Below are 14193 nucleotides of genomic sequence, written 5' to 3' on the forward strand. Positions count from 1 at the left end.
TATTAACATAAGTATATATACATGTATACTAAAACTACAGAAAAAGGAAAGCAAGAGAAAGATGAATATGGAGTTTATTAAGTGGATGGAGAAAAGTATGAGAATGAATGACAGAGGGACTGGCTGGTTAGAGTAAATTATAATCAAGGTCCTAGACTTAGTTTTGGGTGGTGGGTTTGGAAGCTAATTACTTTATTCAAAGTAACTAAGTAACTAAATAATAAATATAAGAAAGCCATGCATGGATCCTTGATGAGAAAATGCCGTGAATAGGAAGGAATATGATTTATCTGATCCAGTGCACCTGAGCTCAAAAAAGAAACACAAGCGAAAGAAGGAAGCAGACAGATTATAATGGCGCCCATGTGGGATCCTGAGGGGCAAGGGCTAGGGCTTGTGGAGAGAGCCAGGAAACCTGAGGGAGGAGAGAGGAGAACCTAAGAAGAACATGGTCTGGGACCTGAGCTGGGAGACAAGGGAAAGTCCAGGGCTCTTTGGGGAGCTCAGGAGAAGGGGCTAAATGCTTAGGTCCGGACAGTAGGATCTGGTTACTTGTTGCTAAAATTCCTCCTGAAAGGCTCTTGAAGAGAAATTGAGCCAGGTGCCACACTCTATGTAATTCAAGGGGAGACTTTGCCTCTAGTGGCAATGGATCTGAGTCAGGTCTGAATGTTCCACTACTAACAAGAACAGGAACACAGCTCAAGCCCTTGTTCAGTGAGTACATCCAGCTGCCTGGCAGCTTTCTTGTTGCCCCCACGTCCCAGCAACTGACCCAGGTTAATGTGCCAGCATACTCACAGTTTAATGAGGTCCGGTCCAAACATTCTTATCACTAAATAGCAGGTGGTCTTCAAGAACAGCTTTTCTAAGAAAAAATAAAGAAGAGGAAATAGATTATTTTTTATTCTGATGAACTTAACACATGAGTTAAAAATAATCATCTTTTACTAGGAATTGATGCTGAATGATTAATTTATCATTAATTCAAGTGATTAATTATAAGGATTTAGGGGAAATGTTTCAGTTAATGTATTCATTAAAACATCATCTTAGGTTTATGTGAATGCCACTTTGTTTACCGTACATGATAAAATCATCAGTTTATTATAAAAAAACAAGTTAAATTTTTGGGTTTTATTTTCTTCTGTACAGCAAGGAATATATCTGGTGAAGATCTCCTTTGTTGAAATAAAAGAAACAGGACTCACTGTAAAGTAAATAATCTGAAATATAGCTTTGTTAAAAATACTCTTCTTTTGTGTTCATTTGGGAAAAAAGATTGCATTTCGCCTATTTAGTTTCTGCTGTTGGTATTCCAGAGATAGGAGACTGTCAAGATCCCTGCACTGCCATCTAGCCCAGAGAACACAGACACACAGACCCCAACACACACACACACACACACACACACACATTAACAAAGCAATCTCCTTCCTCTCCATTGTGACAGTACAGGGATGCTTTGTGGATTGATCTTTACAATGAAATTTGTGAACCCTCTGGTCCTGTTTTTCCAGTTTGTGAGTCCACTGTGAAACCTTGGGAATTAGAACCTTAGCACGATTAAGACAAATGGGCTGTCTTGAGCAAAGATGGGAATCTCTCCCCGATGAGAATTTATCTTGTCATGCTTATCTCAAACTGGGCTACCCATACCTTGCTTGGAGGGTAGGGTAGTGAAAGAACAGGATGAATATGCAGAACTCTCTATAGTACTTCACTTTTACTCAATAGTAAATAATGTAAATATTTCTTTTGTATTACAATAGATCTATTCATAGGGCTTTTTTTCCCTACAATAAAGTATGAACTTCAAACACATTGTGCTTTTGAAGTAGGAACTTAAAACTATATCCCCACATTGACCTTACAGAACCATGGGGGAATACTATGACATCTGTTGATAGCAAATTAGATAACTAGATGAGATGGATAAATTCCTAGAAAGACAGGGCTGCCAAAGCTGGCTCAAGAATAAACAAACAATCTGGATAGATGTATAACAAGAGATTGAATTAGTAATCAAATGCTTCCCCCAAAGAAAAGCTCAGAACCAGATGGCTTCACTGGTGAATGGTACCAAATACCTAAAGAAAGCAACTGCATAGATTTTTCTCCAAAAAAGATATACAAATGGCCAATAAGCACATGCTCAATCTCTTTAGCTATTAAGGAAATGCAAATCAAAACCACAACAAGATACCACTTCACACCCACTATGATACGCTGTAATAAAAATGACAGATAACAGCAGGTACTAATGTGGAGAAATTAGAATCTTCATACACTGCTGGTGGGAACATAATATGGTGCAGCCACCTTGGTTAATGGTCTGACAGTTCCTCAAATAGTTCAACATACAGTTGCCATGCGATCCAACAAGTCCACTCATAGGTATATACCCAAAAGAACAAAAAATAGACATCCATACAAAAATTTGTACACGAATGTTACAAATAATAATGTAACATTATTTAAAATAGCCGAGAAGTGGAAACAATTCAACCCAAATGTCCATTCGTAAATGAATGAATAAGTGGGCTATATCCATGCAGAACAATATTATTCATCTGTGAAGAGTAATGAAGCTCTGCTACGTGCCACAACTTTGATGGACATTAAAAACATTATGCTAAATGAAAGAAACATAATTGCATTTATATGAATTGTTCAGAAGAGGCAAGTGCATGGAGATAGAAAATAGATTAGTGGTTGCTTAGGTCTGGGGAGGACAGATATTTGGGGTGGTGACAGCTTAGAAGTGCGAGGGTCCTTTTCGGTATAATGAAAATGTTCTAAAATTCATTGTGGTGATGAATGTACATCTCTGGGAATATATTAAAAGCCATTGAGTTATACATTTTAAATGGGTGAATTGCATGGTAGGTGGATTATACCTCAATGTACCTGTTTTAAAATAAAAACATCTCCTCTTCCAGCTGGATGCTCCTTTTCAGGGGAACTGCTGTGGACAGGGTCAAGAACCTCTGATGTCATAGGACTCAGAGACTGGATTTCAGCACCTGTCTGACCTTCAATTGTTTACCCTTCTTGGGTTTCAATTCCTTCATCTGAAAAATGTGGGAAAGGGATTCAGTCCCCTTCACTAGACCATCTAGGAACCTGGGAGAATTATGTAACGGACATTCAAAATTACATGAATTGGCAAAGCACTCTGCAAGTGAATTTCAAGTATGCCTAACGTAGCACTAGTTTAGCTGAGAGCTGGGCAATATTTTGCTCTTGCAGTACTGCTTGAAAGAGAAAATTTGCCTTCTTTCTGGTAAAATAAAAGATGTTGGGGTGTGTGTGTGTGTGTGTGTGTGTGTGTGTGTGTGTGTGTGTGTGTGTGTGTGTGTGTGTGTGTGTGTATTTTTAGAACCCTGTTTTGCTCAGGTTGAAATGAGTGGCTGCAAGTTTCTCCTTGCTCTCTGAGTAGGACCATCTGAATGATCCATTTCTTGAATGGATTCTGTGATCATTTCCCAGATGGATTCTGTGATGATTAAGAGTAAGGGGCTCCTGGAGCAATGGCTGGTTTGGAACATGAGATGGACCCTTGACAGCTAAATTCTAGATCAGCACAGAAGGGTACAGAGTGGAGACATGCAAAGTCTCCAGAGCAAACCAGATAGAGCCCAGTCAGCATGATCAGATGTAACCTCACTGTTAGTGAAACAACCATGGAAAAGATAGTTGCTTACATATTGCTAGTCACCTATCTGATGTAAAATATATACAGTTAAACTATCTGTGACCAGGAAGGTACAAGAGCATTTAATTTCTACAGAGTCAGACTTGGAACAGCATACGAGGAAAAAAATGTGGCCATTCCCAAGGGCAAAAGAGGGTTAAAAAGGAGCAGTCATCATACATTAGATGGACACATGTGTTTGTAAATAAAACCCAGAACATTCTAGGTTGTAATTCACCTTCACATTTACCATGAAGAAGTTACTCATAAGAACCTTTTGAGGGACTGTTTATTCTTACCCTTGTTCTATAGGGAGGAACCTTAAGGTTTAGAGAGCTTAAGGCCCCAAATCACAGATCTAGACATGGTTTAGTAAGAGATTAAATTTTTTACTCCAAAAGCCCATGTTATTTGTAGTGTGCATTTCAATGTAATTAGAACATTTTATTTGATACTTCATCTACTCCAGGTATGGCAGGTACTGTGACACACTAAGTACTGGTGAGAAATTTGAAGCATAGGGAGATTAAATGACCACACAGCTAGTTTGAGGCTCTGTTTTCTAGTTTGTTTGTAGATTTTCAGAATCTCCAGTATACGAGGAGAGTTTCCCTCTTCATTTTAAATCTACACGAGTTTTTAGCTATCATATTCCATGAAGATAAGATTTTTGCATAGATGACCCAAGAAAGTGAAGTTCTAGCAAGGGTCTCAGGGCATATGAGTTTGCTGACCCCTAGGGAGAATGATTCCATTAATCATTTTTCCATTAACAATTCTGAGATTCTTCCAAGGTGTTTACTAATGAAAGCCCGCAGCAAAAGCAGGTGAAACCGAAGGTCAGTAATGCTTTGCAGAATTAAAGAAAAAAAAAATCATCTTCCCAGGCGAGGAAAGGCCAACATGATTTACTGAGTGATTAGTCTCAAGAATGTTGCTTACATGCTTTCAGTCTGCTAAGGTTATGTCTTCTGAACTTGTTTTGCTTTGGAGGTAAAAGCAATACTATTTAAAAATAATTAAAAAAAAATACCTGTGTGTTGAAGTCCATAATTTCACTTCCTCTGTCTCCCATTCTCCTGGCTATGGTTCAGGCCCATTTTGATTTCAAGAAAGAGAAATCCTGAACTAGGAGACAAACTATCTTTGTCACCCTCTACAATCTGCATGGCCATTCTGCGCCCTGGTTTCCACATCCGTAAAATGGCAACAGTAATGCCCACCATGACTTTACATATGTCAAATGAAAGAGCCTTTACTGAACTGAATACCTTATTTCTATCCAGAGATAAAACATTAATTAATAAAATGAAAATAACCCCAAGCAGCATTCTTAATCCTTTGAAATTTCTTCAATTGAAAGGTAACCTACTGCAGAAAACTGAAATACCTACTTTGATTCCCTTGGTAAAGTGTCAACTTTTATTTTACCAGAATCTGACTTTCAGCCTCTCATTTACCTCAGCAGACTCTGAAATATCCTGTGCTGAGTCAGAAGGAGCCCAGACCATACCCTGAAGACCAGCAATCTTGGTCCATGTTGTATTACAGTTCACTAGTACATTAGGCCAGTGTCATCTAGGAAGGAGGATTTTTACTGAGCCTTTCATCTTTGAACAACACAACTTTGCCTAGAAAGAAAATCAAACTCCAGGTACAAACAGTGATATGTGTCAGTGTGGTCTATTGCACAGAAATGACAGCCAATCAAAACAAATCTTAATGATAATTATGACTGTTTTTCACTTTTTTCCTTTTTTTTGTGAAACGGTAATAATATTTTCCTCTTTTTTCTCTAATTCAGAGATATGAAAATACGAAGTAAGGTTTATAATAGATTGGGAACATCCAGTAATAGGGGGGTGGGTCAGTAAAATATGGGACATTTATATGGTAAAGAACTATAGAGTAATTAAGAGGCTTGACCTCAGTCTCCATGTCTTAACATAGATCTAGAGATCTCAAAAACATATTGTGGAGTGAAAAGCAGAAGTTGCAGAGCTATGCATTAATATGAAAGTAAAATCCCACATAGGGAGGATTCTGGAAAGATGGTGTTGGAGGCAGCAGAATTTTGGAATTTCTTTGAATTTCTACTTAAGGGGGGGAAAAAGAGCTCCCAGATAGAAGAACCCCAAATCCATGGACAATTGTTATAACAAAAGTAGGTATCTCCACGAACCCTCACATTGAGGCTAGGATAAACCACTCACAGCCACAAGACCTGTGGGTTATCAACGTCCATGTGGGAGAAAGCAAAGGGAAGCACTAGAATGCCAGAGAAACCTACGAACAGGGGAATCCCCAGATAGCCCATAGGTATTGCTTAGAAAGTGTGGTATTGCTTAGAAGGTATGGCAGGCCAATGAAAGAACAGCAGCTGAGACCGGGATGGGTTTGGCCCACTGTGACAGAGGAGTGCAAGTGGCTCAAGGTGGAAGGAATAAGGGGCTGGCCTGTCCAGGCATCTATAAATTGTAGAAACTGACCTGCCAGAGCTCCCTTCCAGGACAGCGTGCACACTGAGGAGAAACTGCTGGGTTTGGAAACAGCACTGAGCCGGACAGAAGCAAAGGAAAGAGAAAATCCAGATAAAAGTGGGCAGGGGAACAGTCAGAAACTCTCTCAGCAAGCAAGCTGCTGTGTGTGTGTGTGTGTGTGTGTGTGTGTGTGTGTGTGTGTGTGTGTGTGTGTGAACACTACATAAGAACAAAAGAAAAAGTTCTGTACCCTGAACCACTTCTCTTTTTAAGAGTTTTGGAAAACTAATTTCACATAAAAATGAGCAACAGAAATGTATCTAGGTCAACTCCCATACAAAGTTATTATAAGAAAAAAAAAGAATAAGGAACAGAATCACATCCCTATAGAAAGCAAAAGCATGCCAGAAAGTCAAGCCCAAAAAAGGATTAAAACATAACATAGTATTTTGAAATGAGCTAAGAAGCATTAATAAAATGTTATGTCATGAAAGAACACAGGAATCAGAATTAGAATAATTCAGACATGGAATAAAAGAACTCAGGGAAGAATACAAGATTATAAGAGAAATGTAGTCTAAACTAGAGTGAACAGAAGAGCTGAATACAATAGCTAATGTCTTAAGAAAAATACAAGGTGAAAAAGAGTAAAACTTTCAAGATAAAAAATACAGGGATAGAAAGTATTCAAGAGATAGGCAACATATCGAGGTTAGGCAAAGAAGATTCAAAATATGGATATTAGAAATCCCTGTAAAAGAAAACCCATCAAGGAAGCTGAACAAGTAAACAACTGTCCTGAAATTATAAAACAAATGTACTTGAGAGCATACTGCATGCCTGACATCAACATACGACAACTAATACCAAGACACATTCTAGTTAGATGACTGAATTTTAGAGAAGAAAGGAAAAAGAAATCTTTGAATTTCTAGGCAAAAACAGCAAGTGACTTACAAGAAAAAGGGAATAAGATTATCAGTAGGCTTTTTAAAGACACATTTAAGATACTTAGGGAAAGAAATTGTGTGCCAAGGATTTATATATCCAGAAAAACAGCTGACTTTCAAGTGCAAAGGGCACAGACAGCTTGTTATTGACATGCAAGAAAGAATTCAGGGAATATTGTTCCCATGAGCCCTTCCTGAGGAATGAGCTTTGGACAACAACTCAGCTAGAGAGGCATCCTCATAAGGACTGGTGGAGAACATTGATCAAACAGTTGCTGATGGGACTGAGACAAAGTGAGGGGTGGGCAGGGAATGGGTATTGCGTGCAATAGCTGTATGCTCAGGTCATATAGTACAATGATTACAAAGGGTGGAGAAATGGGAAAAGTATATGCAAAAAACAATTTTAACTGCTCTCAGTGATTATAAAATATATTAATGGTAGCAGTACTAGGATTGATCTTCTGAGACTGTTATATGTATAATGAGGGACAGGTGAATGAGTAATTATATTTTATCCCTTTGTCCTTGAGAATTAGGACTTCAAGTGTGGAAAGAAGAAGATATATAGGTATGAAACAGAAGAGATTAAGAAGTAAATCCTGTCAAAAAAAAAATCCTGTAGTCCTGAATTTGAAGTGTCAGTGTGAACTCATTAGACATTTTGTCTTAAAATAATATGTGATATAGGTAAATGTATGTACATGTATATGTAAATATATGTTTTTTTTTCTAGCATTATCTACTGAAAAGAAAGACCAACTCAGTAGCAATGAACATTCCTATGCACCCAGACTGTGGTCTTAAAATACTATTTCCCACTAACGGAAACCAGAGCTTTTGAGAGAAATGACTGATTTCAAGCCTGGGGCTGGAAATGTACAAGACAGGGCTGGAACATCTTGTCATATCAATTAGCGAGGAAGCTATCAAAGATTACTGGGCTCATGTCAAAGGGACTCAGGAGCCAACTTGAAGAAGTTCCCACTGGGTCAAACATGAGACAATTTGAGTTACAAAAGGATAGTAATTGAAATAGACTAAAACTCATGAAATATGTATAAATTCAAGAGTTCATAATATTTTAAAGAAAAGTGATTGACTACTATGGGATCATAGAAAGACAATGAATTATTTGAAAACTCGCAAGTAGAGCAAAGGAATCAGGCATGTATCTGGCCCTTCCTACTATGAACAATACCATTAGTGACTGTGGGGAAAATGTCTCTAAAAATATGATGAGGATGAGGGAAAGTGTCTCGAATGTATTCCCACCACTAAATATAATATAAATGATATATTAGAATAGCACCATTTTGCAACTCCCCTTGAACTAATAGATCTGATTACTGAGCATCAACAGCTGCTAATATCGCAAAAAGAAAAAAGAGAAAATCACATTTAATGGCCTCCCAGTGAAAGAAAACATTATCACTTATAGTCTTGCCAAAGAAATCAAACTGGAGTCTGATCAAGCCTCTGGATTTAGCTGCAAATTTTCAGGATATACAGAACACAGAGCAACATATTCAATCATACCACAGGGAAGCAATCAGCAAAATCCAGACTGTGGGAAACTCTACAGGGCAAATCCCACAATTAAATTACATGGCAAAGAAAGGGATGGAAAGAAAACTTGCAGATTAAAATAAACTTAAAAGACATATCAAAAATTTTAAACTATAGTGCAAGACTATAGTGCAGGGAATGTTCACTTGGATAACAAAACTATAAAGCAATGCAAAAAAATGATTACAGTAAAATTCAGGATGTTCCTTTAGGCAAAAGAAGTGATTTATGATGGGATGGGACTTCTAGAGTAGTTACCTATCTGTTCCTTCTTGACCTGGGCTATGTTTACCATGGTATTCGCCTTTTAATAACTGATAAAGCTATACATTTGTTCTGTGTGGCTTTCTATATTTTTGTTTTACCAAAAACAGGTTAAAAAATTACTCGCTGAACAATACCATACATTGTTTATGGATTCATACAAGTGAATGTGAAAGTATAAAACTTGACAAGAACAATACCCATCAAGTTCATATGAATGGTTCCCTCTAAGGAGATGGGAGGAGAATGGAACTGGGGGTGAGGGAAAGTCAAATTCTAATTTCATAAAAGAAAGATGATGTAAATATGTCAAAACCTTAGCAATGGTCACTCTGGGACATTGTAAACATGTGTGTTAGTGTAGTATTCTCTCTTGATCCTTAGTTTAAATTCCAGAAATTTAGCTTGTGAATGCATATTGTTACTGAATGCAATAAATCCTCCGAAAATGCTTTGGTGCTGTTGGCACAGCATGCTATGTAAACCCAAGACACGACGGCCATTAGTCTAGCTTCCTTACTTTGAAAAAAATTCATCCTTGGTGAATTTGTTTTTTAACATTAAATGAATGACAATTTAACTTTCAAAGAAGTTTACGCATTGTGACTGTTCACCTAATAGTATTCTATAAGGGAAATAGAATCAATACTTTCTCAACTTTGTTGAGATTGAAAGAGAAAAACACAACTTGTGTATTTTTTGTACTTAATCATTTTTATTCATTCTAGAACATGGAGATAATTTTAAATTATGATTTAATCATCAAACATAATACCTACTCCTCCCCAATCTGTAAATTTGCTAAGTATGCTTTCTATTTCTTTTTAATTTAAATTTTAGGTAGTTAACATATAATGCATCTTGATTTCTGGAGTAGAATTCAGTGATTCATCACTTAAATACAACACCCAGTGCTTATCATAACAAGTGCCCTCCTTAATGCCCATCACCCATCTAGCCCATCCCCCACCCACCTCCCTCCATCAACCCTCAGTTTGTTCTCTTATCAATGGTCTCTTATGGCTTGTTTCCCTCTCTCCTTTTTTTCTTTTCTCCCTTCCCATATGTTCATCTGTTTTCTTTCTTAAATTCCACATAGTGAATGAGAGCCTATGGTATTTGTTTTTCTCTGACTTATTTCACTTAGTATAAAACACTCTAATTCTAGGGGCACCTGGGTGGCTCAGATGGTTAAGCGTCTGCCTTCAGCTCAGGTCATGATCCCAGGGTCCTGGGATCGAGTCCCACATCGGGCTCCCTGCTCCTTGGAAGCCTGCTTCTCCCTCTGCTTCTCTCTCTCTCTCTCTCTCTCCCCCTCTGTCTCTCATGAATAAATAAATAAAATCTTTAAAAAAAAAACACTCTATCTGTGTCATTGCAAATGGCAAGATTTCATTCTTTTTGATGGCTAAGGAGTATTCCATTATATAAATACACACACACACACACACACACACACACACACACACATACACACCACATCTTTATCCATTCATCAGTTGATGGACATTTGGGCTCTCTCCATAGTTTGGCTATTGTTGATAATGCTGCTATAAACTTTGGGGTGCATGTATCCCTTCGAATCTGTACTTGTGTATCCTTTGGGTAAATAGGAGTGCAATTGCTGGATCATAGGGTAGTTGTATTTTTAACATTTTGAGGAACCTCCATGCTGTTCTCCAGAGTGGCTGCACCAGCTTGCATTCCCACCAACAGTGCAAGAGGGTTCCCGTTCTCTTCATCCTTGCCAACATCTGTTGTTTCTTGCATTATTAAGTTCAGCCATCCTGAGAGGTGTAAGATGGTATCTCATCATGGTTTTGATTTGTATTTCTCTGATGATGAGTGATGCTGAGCATCTTTTCATGTGTCTGTTAGCTATCTGGTTGTCTTTTTTTGCAAAGTGTCTATTCATGTCTTCTGCCCATTTCTTAACTGGGTTATTTGTTTTTTGGGTTTGAGTTTGACAGGTTCTTTATAGACTTTGGATACTAAACCTTTATTAGATATGTCATTTGCAAATATCTTCTCCCATTCCCTAGGCTGCCTTTTAGTTTTGTTGATTGTTTCCTTCACTGTGCAGAAGCTTTTTATCTTGATGAAGTCCCAATAGTTCATTTTTGCTTTTGTTTCCCTTGCCTGTGGTGATGTGTCTAGTAAGAAGTTGCTACAGCAGAGATCAAAGAGGTTGCACCCTGTGTTCTCTGGGATTTTGATGGTTTTCCTAAAGACATTTAGGTCTTTCATCCATTTTGAATTTATTTTTGTATATGGTGTCAGAAAGTGGTCCAGTTTTCCCAGCACCATTTCTTGAAAAGACCGTCTTTTTTCCATTGGATATTCTTTCCTGCTTTGTTGAAGATTAGTTGACCATGGAGTTGAGGGTCATTTCTGGGTTCTCTATTCTGTTCCATTGATCTATGTGTCTGTTTTTGTGCCAGGACCATATTGTCTTGATGACGACAGCTTTGTAATAGAGCTGGAAGTCCGGAATTGTGATGCCTCCAGTTTTTTCTTTTTCAGAATTGCTTTGGCTATTCGAGATCTTTTGTTCCATCCAAATTTTAGGATTGTTTGTTCTATCTCTGTGAAAAATGCTGGTCGTATTTTGATGGGGATTGCATTAAATGTGGAGATTGCTTTGGGTACTATAGACATTTTAACAATGTTTGCTCTTCTAATCCATGAGCATGGAATGCTTTTCCATTTCTTTGTGTCCTCTTCAATTTCTCTCATAAGTATTCTATAGTTTTCGGAGTATAGATCTTTCACTTCTTTAGTTAGAGTTATTCCTAGGTATCTTATTGTTTTGGATGCAATTGCAAATGGAATTGATTCCTTGATTTCTTTTTCTGCTGCTTCGTTATTGGTGTATAGAAATGCAACAGATTTTTGCACACTGATTTTATATCCTGTGACATTAAATTCATGTATGAGTTCTAGTAATTTTTTGGTGGAGTCTTCCAGATTTTCTACATAGAGTATCATGTTGTCTGCAAATAGTGAAAGTCTGACTTCTTCCTTGCCCATTTGGATGCCTTTTATTTCTTTTTGTTATCTGATTGCTGAGGCTAAGATTTCCAGTACTATGTTAAATAGTAATGGTGAGAGTGGGCATCCTTGTCTTGTTCCTGACTTTAAGGGAAAGACTCTCAGTTTTTCCCCATTGAGGATAATGCTAGCTGTGGGTCTTTCATATATGATGTGGAGGTATGTTCCATCTATCCCTACTTTGTTGAGGGTTTTTTTGTTTGTTTGTTTTTGTTTTAATCAGGAAAGGATGTTGTATTTTGTCAAACGCTTTTTCTGCATCCATTGACAGGATCATTTGGTTCTTTTCCTTCCTTTATTAATATGGTGTATCATGTTCATTTATTTGCAAATATTAAACCACCCCTGCAGCCCAGGACTAAATCCCACTTGATCATGGTGAATAATGCTTTTAATGTACAGTTGAATTTTATTTGCTAGTATTTTATTGAGAATTTTTGCATCCCTGTTCATCAGGGATATTGGCCTATAATTCTCCTTTTTAGTGGGGTCTTTGTCTGGTTTTGGAATCAAGGTAATGTCAGCTTTGTATAATGAGTTTGGAAGTTTTCCTTCCATTTCTATTTTTTGGAACAGTTTGCAAAGAATAGGTATTAACTCTTCTTTAAATGTCTGGTAGAATTTCCCTGGGAAGCCATCCAGCCCAGGACTTACTTTGTTCTTTTGGGAGATTTTTGATTACTGATTCAATTTCTTTGCTAATTATGGGTCTGTTCACATTTTCCATTTCTTCCTGTTTCAGTTTTGGTGGTTTGTAAGTTTCTAGGAATTTGTCCATTTTCTCCAGGTTGCCCAGTTCGTTGGCATATAATTTTTCACAGTATTCTTATAATTGTATGTCCGTGGTATTGGTTGTGATCTCTCCTCTATCATTTGTGATTTTATCTTTCTTTTTTTTGATAAGTATGGCTTAATTTTATTCTTTAATTTTATTAATTCTGTTGAAGAACCAGCTCTTAGTTTCATTAATCCATTCTGCTGAGGTTTTGTTTGTTTGTTTCTATATCATTTATTTCTGCTCCAATCTTTATTATTTCCTTTCTGCTGGCTTTAGGCTTTATTTGCTGTTCCTTTTCTAGCTCCTTTAGGTGTGAGTTTAAGTTGTGTATTTGAGACTTTTTTTTGCTTCTTGAGTAGGCCTCTACTGCAATATACTTCCCTCTTAGGATTGCTTTGGCTGCATCCCAAAGATTTTGGGCTGTCGTGCTTTCATTTTCATTTGCTTCCATGTGTTTTTAAAATTCTTTAATTTCCTGGTTAACCCATTCATTTTTAGTAGGTGTTCTTTAACCTCCATGTATTTGAGGTCTTTCCAAATTTTTCTTGTGGTTGATTTCCAGTTTCATAGCATTATGTCCTGAAAATATGTATAGTATGATCTTGATCTTTTTATACTTGTTGAGGGCTGATTTGTGACCCAGGATGTGATTTATTCTGGAGAATGTTCCATGCACACTAGAGAAGAATAGGTATTCAGCTGCTTTAGGATGAAATGTTCTGAATGTATCTCTTAAGTCCATCTGGTCCAGTATGTCATTCAAAGCCATTGTTTCCTTATTGATTTTCTCCTTAGATGATCTATCCATTGCTGTAAGTGTGGTTAAAGTCCCCTAATATTATTGTATGATGATCAACAAGTTTCTTCACGCTTATTATTAATTTATTTATACATTTTAGTGCTCCCAAGTTGGGGGCATAAATACTTACAATTGTTAGATCATTTTGAGGGACAGACCCATTAATTATGATATAATGCCTTCCTTCATCTCTTATTACAGTCTTTATTTTAAAATCTAGTTTGCTGATATAAATACGGCTACACCAGCTTTCTTTTGCCATCCATTAGCATGATAGATGGTTCTCCATCCCCTCACTTTCAATCTGCAGGTCTAAAATGTGTCTCTTGTAAGCAGCATGTAGATAGATCTTGTTTTTTCATCCATTCTGATACCCTATATCTTTTGATTGGAGGACTTAGTCCAGTTACATTCAGAGTGATTATTGAGAGATATGAATTTAGTGCCAGTGTGGAACCTGTAGGGTTGGTGTTTCTGGTGATTCTCTGGAGAGAATCTAGTCTTTGTTGCTTTTGGCCTTTTTTTCCCTCCACTCAAAGAGTCTCCCTTAAAATTTTTTACAGGGCTTGTTTAGTGGTCACGAACTCCTTTAGGTTTTGTTTGTC

General features: G+C 37.3%; 1 protein-coding gene across 3 annotated transcripts in view; it reads right to left on the bottom strand.

Moving 5' to 3' along the window:
• The window catches only part of AOAH (acyloxyacyl hydrolase), a 180006-nt gene that overhangs the window by 144045 nt on the left and 21768 nt on the right, over positions 1-14193 (bottom strand). For all 3 annotated transcript variants that reach the window (XM_027574367.2, XM_027574370.2, XM_027574368.2), the window contains exon 3: positions 802-868. In XM_027574367.2, the coding sequence (XP_027430168.1) occupies positions 802-868 (67 nt within the window). The remainder of the gene's footprint in view (positions 1-801; positions 869-14193) is intronic.

Source organism: Zalophus californianus, chromosome 12, assembly GCF_009762305.2.
Source record: "Zalophus californianus isolate mZalCal1 chromosome 12, mZalCal1.pri.v2, whole genome shotgun sequence".
In the NCBI taxonomy this organism is placed as follows: Eukaryota; Metazoa; Chordata; class Mammalia; order Carnivora; family Otariidae; genus Zalophus; species Zalophus californianus.